Here is a 13,605-nt window from a genome sequence, read left to right as displayed (position 1 = left end):
GCAGAATTTAAGTGGGGAAAAAATCATCATCTGCTAAAACTAATAAAATAATTATTGTATTCATCCTATTTTTTTTCTTTCATTGTTACAAAGTATGGGTAGAAAGAAATTATTTAATTCTCAAATTCATGTTCCCATGTACCAATCCACGTTGGTTCTCAGAGTTCTCATCCAAAAGTACAAAACCCCATTCACACCGTGCGCGGAAAACGGTCAAGTCCTCCTCCGTGAGAGGCAATCTTTATCCAGGAGCTGATTAGCCGAGGCTTCCAGAAGCGGGAGGCGCTGAGACGAGTGGCGCATGGCCATAGGCACACAACCCTGAGAAAAAGGTACGTGTTAGAAGGGGTCGACACAAGGGGACACTGTCACAATATAGTACCATATCCCGTCTCGTGGGACATGGCGTCAAGTGGCTCGGGCAATTATCTCGCTGCCCGCCTCAATGAGTGGGACAAGGGACAAGTTCGGGCAGGTCCACAAAACTTTCTGGAGCTTGCCCTGATGCAAATTGCCTGTAGAGAGAGCCTTCCTCACCTCGCTCCATTCCGTTTTATACGCCTTCGTGCGACGGAATTTTTAGTTAGTGTGGAAAATTTTGGACGGAACAAGCTCGGTTTCGTAAGGTTTGGAGAGTTTTGGTGAGTTTTGAGAGTGTTGGGGGAGAAGTTTGGATCTGTGCGAGGTGAGCTTTGTGAATGTTTTTCGGTTCGTTTCCTCGATTGAGAGGATTGATTCTGCAGTTGCAAGTGTTTTGGTAGCCAAGGTGGGGGGTGAAACGCCCCGCGTATTGAAGTTTTGGCTTGAAGGAGGGGAGGGCGGGGGTTGGTCCTGACGTGTAGAGGAGGCAGGGGTCTTGTGCTGAGCCCTCGGGAGAGTATGCCGAAGTCATGCGATGCATGCCAGGCTTCCAGTGCGGTGGTGTACTGCCGAGCGGACGCGGCGTATTTGTGTTTGGGCTGCGACGGGAAGGTGCATGGAGCGAACAAGCTCGCGTCGCGTCACGAGCGTTTATGGATGTGCGAGGTCTGCGAAGTCGCGGCAGCCGTAGTGACCTGCAAGGCGGATGCGGCGTCGCTGTGCGTTTCCTGTGACACGGACATCCATTCTGCCAACCCGCTGGCCCAGCGTCACGAGAGAGTACCTGTGCAACCTCTATTTGATTGCGTGAGCCAGTTTAGAGGGACGCATTTCAGTGTGCTAGCGCCCAAGAATGAGTGCAACAACAATCTGCTGAAGGGAGACGAGGACCCGGCCGTGGCCGAGGCTGTTTCGTGGCTTCTTCCGCATCCTAAGACCCTGTCAAGTGCCATCCTAAGAGGCATCGCTGCAGGTAGAAGTCGAGTTCTGTGTGCACTCGGGGTAGTTTTCAGAGAGGGCAACGGAACAGTGCAGGTGTCATAGGCTTGTTGAAGGAGGCACAACAAGCCTTATGGACCATCGTAAAACTTGGTTAAAGTTTTAGAATTAAGAGATGCTTGGGGAACAACTTAGGAATTTTGGCACAGCCATTGCTTTACTTTCAGATTTTTGGATCCTTGAAGTGGCTATGTGCTTTCTCTGCGAGGCTGGGTATGGCCAGAACCTCATTCTGAGTCTCGTTTATGTGGCAGCTGATGAAGCACCGGCGTTTCCCTTCCGTGAACGACCGTTCAGTCCCAAGCTCAAGAAGCTAAAAGTTGAGCAGGCAGCGGATATTTACTCGGATGTTGACCCTTTCTTAGTCTTGGACGGCGGTAATGGTACAGGATTTCAACCGGACAGTATGGTGCCCGTGCACATTCCTGAGGGCCCTGATGACAGTCCATCACTGGCCAACTCAACGGCGCCTTCTTCTGCAATCAATTTCCGTGCCTCGCAGAAGAGCGGCTGCAGCTATGGCACTTCTACTCTCACACATAGCGTAAGAATTTGTTTGCATGATGCCTTCTTGTCTCTTCTTTTGTTCGTTCTCCTATGCCGTGGGCTAGGATTGGAACTGTAAGCTAATTTGAGGACACGGATTTTTCTCCCTACAGATGTCATGTTCATCTGTGGATGCTGCCGTCGTCCCGGACTCCAGTCTAAGCGACATCTCGACACCCTACTCAAAAGCCCTGGATTCACAAGATTCCCAAGATTTGTCAGGTGCGCTTGTGCCGCATCAGGCGAGCAAGCCCATTGACACAGTGGATCGGGAAGCTCGAGTGATGAGATACAAAGAGAAGAGGCAGAAGCGCAAGTTTGAGAAGACCATCCGGTACGCTTCAAGGAAAGCTTACGCCGAGAGTCGGCCGAGAATCAAAGGCAGGTTCACCAAGAGAACGGACTCTGATGTGGAGCAGATGTTTAGTAGTTGCACCGCAGATTCAGGTTTTGGGGTGGTTCCTTCTTCTTGTTGAATATTTGAATGATCAACACAGTCTTGGTCAATTCCAATGCTTCACGTCGAATTTTTATTTGATGTACTACGAAGGACCTTCTGTAAAAATAGTGTAGAATTAAAGTTTTCGACACCCAATGTAAAAAAAATATAGTCAGAGGCACTAAGTCATACCAATTTTTTTCCCCACTTAGGGCTTCAATTACATACTCACAGCAGTAAGCAGACCAGAGCATGAGTGCTGGTAGTGCTCTTTTCTCTGTTTTCTCTCTCTCTCTCTCTCTCTCTCTCTCTCGCTCTCTCCTGAACTCTGGAAGTGGTGGATACTTTGGAAGTATAATTTATGTACAGCATGAGCTGGTTGTGACAGACACTTACCAATTTCTACCGACAACAATGGTCATAAGGACCAGAGGATGTCAAACATTAGACAGAAAAAGCGAGGTCTGCAATGAGGAAACAGCCAGTTTGGAATATGTTCTCACGAAACACTTTCCAGCTTAGATATATGAGTCAGCTGAAAGACACATCTGATATGTCCAATTGGATATTTCGCCGTTTGAAGACTCATGACAAGGACGAGAACGATGTCCATGTCCAAGAAGGAGATTTCACTGTTCTAACTTACGAGCAGTACACGATCAAATGTGAAAAAACCGGACATTATCAAATATGGATGGATGGAATCATCTGCCGCAGCAGAAATTGCCATTTCACAATAATGAATGTTACATCAATTTATAATATGTCCAATATTCACAGGCGCTGTCTTGCCAAAAGGCATGGACAACGACAAGCGACAACCAGATGGGCTACCCTAACGCGAACAACACCCGGCGCTCCTTCTTGGACCTTTCCATCCTCGCCTCAACAGCGCAAATACAATCAACCGATGTGAGGTTCAAGCACCCGCTGGTAACCAGTGACTGCAACTCAGCGCATGTGTGAAGGTCTGGAAAGGCGTCGCACACAGCTTGCACAGCTTGCGCTGACAAGGAATCGCAATGACTAACGTTAAGACAAACCAACCCATGTTGATTTGGGTTCTCCTCAAGTAGCGTGTCCAGGCCTTCCCTCTTGATAGGCAGCTTGCTGGCATCACTACATGTGCTGCCGCTGCTGCTGCAGCTGCTTGTGGCGCATATCCTATGTCTGGGCACCCGGAAGTCACTAGTCATTCCAACACTTTTCCCTGAAAACCTCTTGCGTTTGCCTGTGGTGTGCTGCGATGTGGTTGCCGCTTTGGTTTTGATCAGCGTATACATAGCAAGGTCGGTCAGGTTTTTGCAAGTTGAAAGTCCCAGCGCGCACAGGTGAAGGCACTTGTCTGACAGAAAAACAACACTCTGATCTGCAGTAAAAAGAAATAGAGGTCTTGAGAGCTTGCAAATTTCCAGAGCACGGCATGCATTACCATATGCATCCCCACAAAGAGATGAGGTTCGTGCCAAGGTGAGCACCAGAGCAAGTACTTGCTAAAATGTCTGTGTCCGTGTTTCCCAATCTCGACTACTGCAATCTGTCACCCACCTTCACAACAAACGTGATGAAAGATTTGCGATCATACCTGTTATAAGCTTGCAGCCACATAAGTCAATTACGCGCAAGTCTGGGCATCCACGTGCAAAAGCTACAATCCCTTTATCAGTAACATATTCACACAATCCCAAGTTAAGCGACTGAAGTCCTTTGCAGTGCATTGCCAGCGCCTGCAAGTACCAGCACAGATACTTTAGGCAGAACTCAAGACAAGCATATGAACATGCGACAACAATTATAGCATCCAGTTGCAGTTCCTGTCTTCGCTAAAATGCATCATATGTGCTTGAGACGCTAATGTGGGTTGATTCAATAGGCTTATGTACCTGCAATACTTTATCAGTACCGGCATCGTAACACCCCCAGAGATTAAGATGACGTAAATTGTTGCAACGCTGCACGAGAGCCAGAAGCCCAGCCTCTGTAATGCCCTTGCAACCACTCAAATCCAGTTTCTCTAACATTGGACATCCATTTGCTAAAGCGTACATTGCAGCATCGGACAGCTTAATGCCGTAACTGAGTTCTAGGGCTTTCAGACCATGCCAGTGTGTTGAAGCTATCTGAATTGCAGCATCATCCAAATAGGAACACCGCTTGAGCCTACAGCTTCGAAGGCGTGGAAATCTAGGAGCTACCGATTGCACCAAGTTGCTCACACGGATGCCACACCTGTTCGATACAAAAACTCTTAAAATTAGGTTATCTCATCATTTTGATTGATAGAGCCAGACTCATTTCACACACAACCAAGATCATATTATAGGTATCAAAACCCACCAAGAGAACGAAAGCTCGTGGATACCCTGGCCAACAGAGTCTCGCCAGCCGCGGCACACGCCTGAAGCTGTTACCACAGTCCGGTTGTCGACTAATGAAAGAATTCGAACCAACAACTCCATCGGAAGATCATGCCAATTGGTATTAGAGTTTTCAGACGTTGTTTGCTCCACACCAGAGTTTCCTGAACCCCGCATCCATCTCCGCCTACACCTTTTCTTTTCTGGAGGCCGTGATTCCATCTCTTCATCCTCTGGACCCCAGAAAAATTGCGACAGGAGAGATGAGTCGTGTGGGGGTCTTTCCAACTTCTCACATAATACCAAATTTGAAGGATGTCGATTTTCAATATTTCTTCGATCTGACCCATAGTCGAATATTGCACGCATGTCCAGTAGTTGACCTATCAACCAAGAATACATGTTAATGCGGGTGAAACAAGGAAATAACTTGAGCAGGAACTAGACCTAACTCCTAAGTGACAGAAGTTTTTGTGCTCCTAATGAGAGCATTATCAGAAGCCAACCTTTCAGAACAGAGGAGATCTCTGCAGGCTCTCAGGGCGCTAAACAAGCACGTGGTGCACTGCAGTGTTTTTAAAAGTTTGGAGTAGTGAGAAAAATAGCTTGCGAGGACGCAGGTATTGTGTTTTGGAAGGACCAAATGTCGCAAAAGAGCCTCACACTAAAATCTTCTCTCAGCTTAGGAGAAAGGAAGTTAATTGAAATGTAACCGTGAAAATGGAAAGGGAAAGCAGAAGGGGTCTGCGCGAGTCACCTTCTCTAGAATCAACAGAATCGGAATCAGAATCCATTGTTTGGCCTTCACAATATGACGATATCAAGATTGAATCGAGTTATATCACTGCAGTCCCCTTACTTCTCAATTCAGCCAGCTTTAACACTGCAAGCATTTTATGCCAAACACGCTAGCAATAATAAGAACATACTCTTACCAGAGAGAGAAAATAAATAAATAAATAAATAAATAAAAGTATCTCCAACTTCCCAAAGACGACATTTCTGTACGTGTTTCAGAGTGGGGATTCAACCCTATCAATAACAATCCCCTCCGAAGAAAATGCATGAGCTTTACCTATTAAGAACCTCGACTGAAATGCCGTTGTCACAGGCAAACGGCAGAAGCGAACGTATGCCGCCGATACAACACCTCATATAAAAACATCTAAGAAAGCAACCGATATCTTCGACGTGTAATCACTCAGCTCCTACGCTGTGAATTGAGTGGAGATAGCCCGAAGTGTGACGCGCCACAAGTTACAACCAAGAAGATTGCCACTTGATATCTCCCGACAGCGACGCAGAACATGTAAACCCTTGAAGACATGAAAGCCATCTAACATGGGATTTCACTCTGCAGACCGAAGATTGGGGGTTACGCGGAACCCTCACGATGAGAACTTTACAAATTAGGTTTGAAGAGGAAAGTCTGTAAAACATCTCCGGCACTAAGGGGAGCAAGTGAACTAACGCACTAGTAAGAGACCGCTGCACCCAAAACTTCAAGAGCCTGCAGACGCTTTACAAGAATTCTACGCGCAAGAAAAATCGTCTCAAGCGGAGAGCCACTACCCGATTCTAGGAACCCGACACGTTTAAGCATTACACAAACTCATCTAGAAGGCAGACATGACCTCAACCGACAGATCCCCTAAAATACAACAACTAGCCTCAAGCATGCCCAACACCTAAACCTCCCAACAAAAACCAGATTGTGACACTACCCAAGTAACACCATAAATGTGTCAACCCATCCCTCAAACTCAAACAAACGCACTTCCCTTTCCTTGTCTCTCCCACACGTCACTTGATATCCCCGAAAACCCTTCAAGACAGCTGCGGCTTTCACAGAATCCCACTCATCCCACAACTAAATAAAAACCGACAGAGTCGATCACAACATCCCCGTCACTCGCACTCAACACACAGCCTCCAAAACTAACCCAAATATAGTAAAAACACGCACAAATAGCTTACATGTGACGTCTCCTCGAGGCATCAAAACTTCCAATTAAGCCCCCCTCCGCACGCACGAACGATTCCGAATCGTTTCTGGAAACGTCGAACAAGTCATGCGGACATGCGGGGTCGTGGAAAGGACCAGTCTTCGGGTTACGCAGATGGATTGAAAACCGCAGGACGGATGGAGCATCGGAGGGTGTCGTGTCGCCGAACACATCCGCTCCCGTGCTAGACTCGGCAGCAATCTGTTCAGCGCAACCCAAAAAGCACCCCCTCCCCCTATCTAAACACCCTCAGTCGCTTCGTGCCAGTGGCAATCCAACTGGAGCTCGATCCAATCAATTCAATAATGAGGCAGACGATGGAGTCGAGGATCCGCAAAGACGATGATGAGGAAGAAGAAGATGGGCTGGGGACGAGGGCACAACCTGACGAGCGAGCGATCGACCGACCAACCGACCGACCGACCGAGGCTCTCGTCTTGGTTGGAGCTTCGCCAGCTGCCCTTTGTTTACCTGAAGGAATTAGAACTAATCGCGGTCCTTAATCTCGGATTAGTTCCCCGATTCTTGAGGATGGATGAAGTCGGTTTGAGTCGTCAGTATGTAGCTCATCCATCATCGTTTTCTCTCCGCGTGCGTTCATGCATCAGGGTGGGTGGATGAATGAGAGTGTGAGATATATCATTCATCTCTCCCAAATTTCCAAGCGTCTAATTAGTGGTGGGCAGTCCAACTAAAATCTTCAACAAGGCATTTGTGATCTCAGCCTTGTAGCCCACTTCTTGTGTATATGGTATAGCTTTACCAAATATTCTTTGTTCATTTTTTTAAAATAAAAAAATAAATTTAGTTTGAACTTTCAGAGTCCCAATTGTCTCTGGATCAAGGTCCAAGAGAGTTCAATTTGCTATACTTGCTGATTAAATGGCAAAAGTCAGAACTAGTTTGTGAATATCAAGTACACTATTTCGTCTCTTTTCTTATCTTTCATTGTAACTTGCATCTTTTGGCTAAAATTATGGATTGTGTCATTTTTAGAGCTTTAATTAGTGTTTTGTTGAAAGAGTTCGTGTGTGTACAACTTCTGTTTAAATTTTCATTCTTTTCAAAACAGCTGAAAGCTAAATTTCATGATATTGTTGGGCAATTTGAGAAATTTTTGAGAGATGGCTTTCCTGGCAGCATGAACCCAGAGAAAGCCATGGCCCTCAGTTTTTAGAGTGCACAAGCATTGGGTCAGAGGAAGTCTGTCAAGGAGAACTCACCTACGGTGCAGGCCGTTTGAATGATTGCCACAGTGAAGCTCAAATCTCCAGGCAATGGCCACACATTGGCAAGTACTTCGGCATTTCCTTGAGTGGATTTTAGCAAAACTGCACTCCCTCAAAAAGTAAATTTTATTAATTAAAAAATCAAAATCGTAGCAGTCATTTCAGGGGAAGGGAAGGTCAATGTTAGTTTATTTTTTGTCCATTCAACACTGTAAAAAAACTGCAACTAATCCTTGCTTCCTCATCTAATCCATTTTTTGCTTAATTTCGATGAAAGTATTTATCTACATCCCGGGGAATGGGGGAGGGCGGCAACTTCGTTGAACAGAAGTGGCAAATTGCCGCCTGAAAGTAGAGACATTCTCAACAAAACCACTGAACCCGAAATCAACTTGTCAAGTCAGGAAAGAAATTTGAACAGTATAAGTATATATGTAAGTATGTATGTAAAGAGTTACTAGACTGATAAGATGTCCTCTACGCGTTGAACAGTGTTGGCTTTTTGTCGTGACTACCTGTTTTTGGATGGCATCCCAAGGCAGCAGGATATGAGGTGGGTAAGTTTTTGATGACATCCTCAGTCCTCTGCAACCTTTGACCAGAGGCATCCACCTACCCGCACGCGTTGGAGGCTCAATCAATCAGATCCTGCCAAGTATTTAAGAGCCGAACACCTTCCCAAGAATTTCTAATGATTTCACCAAGGTTGATGTCACTGGAGAATACTCCAGCAACTTGGCTTCCGTAAAACTTGAATTACGATGGGGGTACGTTTGTGGATAATCTAGAGATTTATGGAGTCGTTTAGTGACGGTGTTGGTGGCATTTGGTTATCGAATAAGTGAGAAGACCCGAACCCGGAAGTCGAGGTCAATTTTTAATCTGATTTACGCCCAGCTGGCTGTTAATGTATCCAGAGACAGTTAAAATTTGCATCAAGCTGAATAGAGCACACAACTTCCAGAACGAATTTTTGACAACGAGAATAATATGATGAGAATATTTGCACAACTAACGTTAGCAACAGAGTTAATGCGTTCAAGGACTTACAGGCCAGAGAGTCTTACTATTCATACAAAAGCAGCTCCCTGCAGCGAGGACAACTCTTTTTACTAGCACCCGTACCTTAAACAGCGTTGCTGCGACTAGCAGTAATCACTAAAGAACAGTAGAATTCTCAAAGAACGTCGCCAAGCTACGCCTTTCAAATAGATGCTTTTTTTTCATGTTTATTCATCAATGATATCCAGCAACTTTGCCAGACAGTTCCTATGGCATATGAATGTTGTAATGAGGATTGCCGATTGTTACCTCTCTACAATGACATGTACAGGTCGACTAAGAGACACTCCACACGTTGAGGCAACACAAAGCAAATTTCATCAAATGAGATGAAGAGGATCTTTGGTTCTTGAGTTAACCGCTAAGATTCCTCCACTCTGGTATGTCAACCTTTTCAAAATTACCTCCGTATTTGATGGACTCCTGCAGAGGTACAAGAATGATCAGATAAAATAATCGTGTCTAAAGTTAGTACCAAAGTCTTCACACTGAGCAATAGTTGCATTTGCAGAGCAACCGAGATACGTAGCCGTGGAATTTGTTGGTATTGATGAGACTCCACTCCTCTTCAACTCCAGTTTTATGAGGTATGTTGTTCAGCAAGATGCCCGCTTCAGTTATCATACAAAATTTAGTGAAATAGAGGTAGTATGCCCAATTGGTGAAGAACGCCTTCTCCGCTAGTGACTTCCAGAATAAGCAGAGTCACCACGGTCACCAAAGCAGCACGCCCATTCCACGTCTCCACACTTTTGGTCCATCCCCACTCCCCCATTGCCACCGGTGCTGGTAACCCTCGACGAAGAGTATCATATGTGACAAGCAGCTGCTCCACACTACCCAACGGCACAAGCGACTGCACAAGAAACGGCATGCTCCTTAGACAAGAGTGCATCTTAACATACTTGAGACAGTGCTGAAACACCCAGATGTTGCTCAGCCTCAGTGCTTAAGTGGTTTTTCGTCACTAAAGAAGAATCGCCCAATACTTGAAACTAATCAAAGGTTGGTAAAAAGGACCCGCATAACAAGCAGAAGCGAAACGGAAATAAAGCATCGTTGAAGAATGTCTCATACCTGACGAGCTTCTAGGCTTGAAACATTCATTGCACCCACGTAAGGGAGAGCTTCAATAATAGCATCTGCTAAGTCGCTGATGAAACCGGGTTCACAACCCAGTTCAGGTACACGACCCCAGTTCTTAATGCCAGATTCAAGGGCCAACTCTCTGTACTCCATGTCGATTTCCTCCAGGGTCTCGATGTGCTCACAAACAAAGCTGCACCCTTTACAATTATTCGGTCCACGAAGCAAGTCTGCATTTTCATAATGAAACCGTCTAAAATACAGATGTATACAGTTCGAAATATATGACAACCCAATGCTACATCTAAAACTGACAGGAGCAAGAAACAAACCTGACAGGTACGGCCAAGAGACTCTTCACACCTCTTTTCCCAAGCTCCTTGATTGTAACATCAGTATACGGTTTGAGCCACTCAACTGGTCCTACACGACTCTGCTCACAATACCAAAAACATAGCAAGAAACAGTCAGGTCGTAACTAATTAGATTCAAGAAATTGATTAAAAAGGCACAAAAATAACTTCATAAAGCTAAGGTTCATTACCATTTCCTAATTAAGCTACCTACTCACAATAACAAATACGTGAATGACCAAACGGACACAAATTAATTTTACTCTGTACACTCTGGAATACAATTGGTATCGTAAGCGTATCAATCTGGTTACCCATTCCAATAGAACTTCCAATCCTAAATGAAGTCGTACAGCTTACCTGATACGCAAGTGTGTGTGGGCAGCGGATACCTCGCCCCTTGACTGCAGCCATAATAAGTTGCACACATTCTTCCATTTCAGCCTTATACGGATCTCCTGCTTCTTCCACGTAAGCCACAGGTACGCCATGAGCACTGAAAAAAATGTGAACCTGACACAACACAAAACATTAGGGTTCACAAATTTCAAGCCCCGCTCTTACGCAGCATAAATTTTAACATAGTGCGGACGGTTAGAGTGCATATAAGATGAAATCCACCTCTTCAGGCTTCTCAATTTTCACTAATTCTTTCTCAATAAGCGTTGCCATTGACTGCAAGTATCCATCGCGGTTGTACCATGATGGAATAACTGTATGCTGCATGTTAGCGAGATATTCGTCCTCCCTACCAGTCATAATAAGAACGAAAGAGTTAAATACCAATACATAATACTAATATTTGCGATTCCCATAAACAAAACCAGCAAGAATGGCCCATCTTCAGGTATTGAATACATGAATGTTCTTAATACATGAAAATGCTCTCAAGAAGACGGAGGCTATAACCACTGGTTGATATTGAAAATTGAGGATATAAGGGGAGGACCACAAGACGCGTAATTCCATCCTTCTTGATCTGCACACTCCATTCCAAACCTCATAAGGAACAAGCGCCCAACCAACAAAATCCCAAACACACTGAATAGCTTTAACAGTCCCATATTGTCTATAGTATTTACTTGAACTTTAAGCATAATAACCAGTTACTTGTAAACAGGTTATATGGATTTATACCTGATTTATGGCATCTTCTGTAAAAGGATGCCAGTATCTCATTCCTACGTAAACTCTAGCTGGTAAATCCTTACTCTGAAGCGCAGCTGTAAGAGCCTCAGCCTAGTCCACATAAGACATATCACACACCCATCAGAGGATTCTCACAATGACATCGGCATCCCACCTTAAGATCTAGTGTACTATAGGACAAAACCAATAACACAATGTGCTAGGAGTACTTTAACAAGAGACTCATTTACTTTGCAAAAGCAACTGGAACAGAAGCGTGATACAACCATCAAGTAATCAGCGGGTATGGGATTCAGCCGCAAAAGCAACATCCTGCTCATTTGTAATTTGCCGCAAAGGTGACCCTCCTCCAATGGCAGCATACCCCACAGCACTTTTGGGAGCTCGCAAAGTAGATATGAAGGTAGCTAATGGTCTTTGTAAGAAGCTAAACAAGCGCGGGAGCCTAATGATATCCTGCAATCACAAAGACTCAGTTCCACACATATGATCCTCGTTCTCAAGCACTAAACTTTCGTTACGGTGAATGAGGTTGTCCCACGGTAGTGAATTGATCAAAATAAATAAATAAATAAATAAAAATGGAGATTGAAGGCAGCCTAGACGAGATAATTATGAGGTACCAAGCCTAGTTTGAAGCGTATGCCCGTGCATTAATGTATTACAGGATAACAACTGGAGAGTAATTCTGATCGAACTGTAGAACAGCCGTAATGAATCATTCCTACTATTTTTGCAGGGGTTCATTGTAGTGTTACCGGGTCTGCAAACAGGTTGTATAGAAAAGGCTGCACATCTTCAAGTGTGTCTGGTCCACCAACATTCAGCAGCAGCACTCCTACTCTTTCTGGATCCTCTTTTTGTTTACTGTTGGCAATCTGTAAATCCTCTGGTGCTATCACTTCCACCTCCTCGTTTACTGATGCTACAACATCTCTTATGACAGCGGAGTCGCTAGCTCTGACTGCACAGCATTTCCGTGAATTACTCGTACTTGACTTCCATGGCGCTTCATTAATGTCAGGAAATCCGATAAAGTCGCTTCCTACAGCTTCCTTGCTTAAGTATGTGACTATTGAGACGTCTTGAAAATAAACACATAGAGGTGAGAGCAAAAAAGAGCAGCTCTCACCAGCGCCTGCAAGTCAGGAATTCTGGGTCAAACCTTCGAAGACATTGGAATGTGCAAAAACCAAAAATAAAAATAAATCCTGGGAGTTAGCAAACTAAAAAAAAAAAAAAAAAAAAGTAGTTACTAGCTACAATCTTCAGTCCGATAGACAAACTGAGGAGATTGCATTTCAAGGAAATTCGGAAATTGGACCACTTCGGCGCGAATTCTCAACTGAGCAACTGACCTGCGACCTCGAACACGACGAGAGGACTAACGGTTGCAATGACATAGTAGACGCCATTCCGTCCAGCGCCTCGAACCTTTGGGCTGAGTCTCGACTCAAACTAAAAGCTAAGCTCAAACTTTAATACAACTAAGTTCCAGACCTACTACTACTACTACTACTACTACTACAATAGACCTCACAATGAGTTCCTTTCGCTTCAGTTGCCGCAAACAATCCACCACCCACAAGCAGCCTCGATCCATTGTGTCAAAATTCAACTCACAGCTTGGCATCTGCAGTTCATCCAGACACCTACCAGAGATCAATCACAGATGCTAGAAAAGAAGCAAAATCACAGCACAACTTCCCTGAATTTCCTTGAGATGCCCACGAAACAGGATTCCCAAGTGCAGCCCAGTTGGCAGCACCCACGCCGAATCCGCCGTAACACGTTGGAAAAAAATACGAGTGGCGCGAGGGATTCATTGACGAGAGGATCACGAGGTCTTGGCCAGCAGTGGCTCGGGAGCGAATTGCAAAGCCCGCGTGTTGCAGAAACTCTCCTCACAATTGCCCGACGCATGTTCCGGATCGGAACTGTCGTGTGGACTTCTCCTCTTTCACACTGCCTTCCCACCCGATCGTCCTAATTTGCAACGTCGACGCCTCGTATTTTACG

The 13,605-nt window shown here is 45.0% G+C and overlaps 3 protein-coding genes across 8 annotated transcripts; 1 reads left to right on the top strand and 2 right to left on the bottom strand.

The window, feature by feature from the left end:
• The first annotated feature begins 597 nt into the window (after window positions 1–597).
• On the top strand, window positions 598–2,735 carry LOC112288529 (zinc finger protein CONSTANS-LIKE 3). Its single transcript, XM_024532780.3, has 3 exons — window positions 598–1,333; window positions 1,614–1,903; window positions 2,019–2,735. Exons 1-3 carry the CDS (start codon window positions 880–882, stop codon window positions 2,379–2,381), a joined length of 1,107 nt encoding a protein of 368 aa, XP_024388548.1. The 5' UTR covers window positions 598–879; the 3' UTR covers window positions 2,382–2,735.
• A 304-nt stretch (window positions 2,736–3,039) lies between these two features.
• Window positions 3,040–7,051, bottom strand: LOC112288528 (F-box protein SKP2A). 4 transcript variants are annotated; one of them, XM_090254147.1, is made up of 7 exons: window positions 6,679–7,045; window positions 5,777–6,055; window positions 5,459–5,584; window positions 4,682–5,084; window positions 4,228–4,573; window positions 3,930–4,071; window positions 3,040–3,713 (listed from the first exon to the last, which is right to left on the bottom strand). In XM_090254147.1, the coding sequence occupies exons 3-7, from the start codon at window positions 5,493–5,495 to the stop codon at window positions 3,175–3,177; spliced, it is 1,467 nt and encodes a 488-aa protein (XP_090110273.1). In that variant the 5' UTR covers window positions 5,496–5,584; window positions 5,777–6,055; window positions 6,679–7,045; the 3' UTR covers window positions 3,040–3,174. The 4 variants fall into 4 exon arrangements, with proteins under 4 accessions (XP_090110273.1, XP_024388546.1, XP_024388544.1 ...); XM_024532778.3 differs by lacking the exon at window positions 5,777–6,055 and having other exon boundaries at window positions 6,679–7,051; XM_024532776.3 differs by lacking the exon at window positions 6,679–7,045 and having other exon boundaries at window positions 5,777–6,678.
• Window positions 7,052–8,927: 1,876 nt separating this feature from the next.
• LOC112288726 (ferrochelatase-2, chloroplastic) lies at window positions 8,928–13,463 on the bottom strand. Of its 3 annotated transcripts, none has more exons than XM_090254144.1 (10): window positions 12,945–13,463; window positions 12,345–12,724; window positions 11,853–12,042; window positions 11,575–11,676; window positions 11,313–11,416; window positions 11,059–11,185; window positions 10,798–10,950; window positions 10,417–10,517; window positions 10,076–10,337; window positions 8,928–9,854 (listed from the first exon to the last, which is right to left on the bottom strand). In XM_090254144.1, the coding sequence occupies exons 3-10, from the start codon at window positions 11,946–11,948 to the stop codon at window positions 9,630–9,632; spliced, it is 1,170 nt and encodes a 389-aa protein (XP_090110270.1). In that variant the 5' UTR covers window positions 11,949–12,042; window positions 12,345–12,724; window positions 12,945–13,463; the 3' UTR covers window positions 8,928–9,629. The 3 variants fall into 3 exon arrangements, with proteins under 3 accessions (XP_090110270.1, XP_090110272.1, XP_090110271.1); XM_090254146.1 differs by having other exon boundaries at window positions 10,076–10,277; XM_090254145.1 differs by having other exon boundaries at window positions 10,076–10,314; window positions 10,448–10,517.
• Between the last annotated feature and the right edge of the window lie 142 nt (window positions 13,464–13,605).

This window comes from Physcomitrium patens, chromosome 11 (genome assembly GCF_059467195.1).
Source record: "Physcomitrium patens ecotype Gransden chromosome 11, ASM5946719v1, whole genome shotgun sequence".
Taxonomy (NCBI): Eukaryota; Viridiplantae; Streptophyta; class Bryopsida; order Funariales; family Funariaceae; genus Physcomitrium; species Physcomitrium patens.
The sequence above is the reverse complement of the archived record's forward strand: the minus strand, read 5'-3'. Positions and strand labels throughout refer to the sequence as shown.

Excerpts from the sequence above, each read along its gene's own strand:
- LOC112288529 (XM_024532780.3), top strand. The coding sequence starts at position 880 with ATGCCGAAGTCATGCGATGCATGCCAGGCTTCCAGTGCGGTGGTGTAC. Across the intron at positions 1,334-1,613 it reads CCTAAGAGGCATCGCTGCAG|CTGATGAAGCACCGGCGTTT; the intron begins GTAGAAGTCGAG and ends TTTATGTGGCAG. Across the intron at positions 1,904-2,018 it reads CTTCTACTCTCACACATAGC|ATGTCATGTTCATCTGTGGA; the intron begins GTAAGAATTTGT and ends TTCTCCCTACAG.
- LOC112288528 (XM_024532778.3), bottom strand. The coding sequence starts at position 5,495 with ATGGATTCTGATTCCGATTCTGTTGATTCTAGAGAAG. Across the intron at positions 5,085-5,458 it reads TTCTGTTGATTCTAGAGAAG|GTCAACTACTGGACATGCGT; the intron begins GTGACTCGCGCA and ends CTTGGTTGATAG. Across the intron at positions 4,072-4,227 it reads GTACTGATAAAGTATTGCAG|GCGCTGGCAATGCACTGCAA; the intron begins GTACATAAGCCT and ends TGGTACTTGCAG.
- LOC112288726 (XM_090254144.1), bottom strand. The coding sequence starts at position 11,948 with ATGCTGCCATTGGAGGAGGGTCACCTTTGCGGCAAATTACAAATGAGC. Across the intron at positions 11,677-11,852 it reads TACCCGCTGATTACTTGATG|GCTGAGGCTCTTACAGCTGC; the intron begins GTTGTATCACGC and ends TATGTGGACTAG. Across the intron at positions 11,186-11,312 it reads CTTCTTGAGAGCATTTTCAT|GGAGGACGAATATCTCGCTA; the intron begins GTATTAAGAACA and ends TATGACTGGTAG.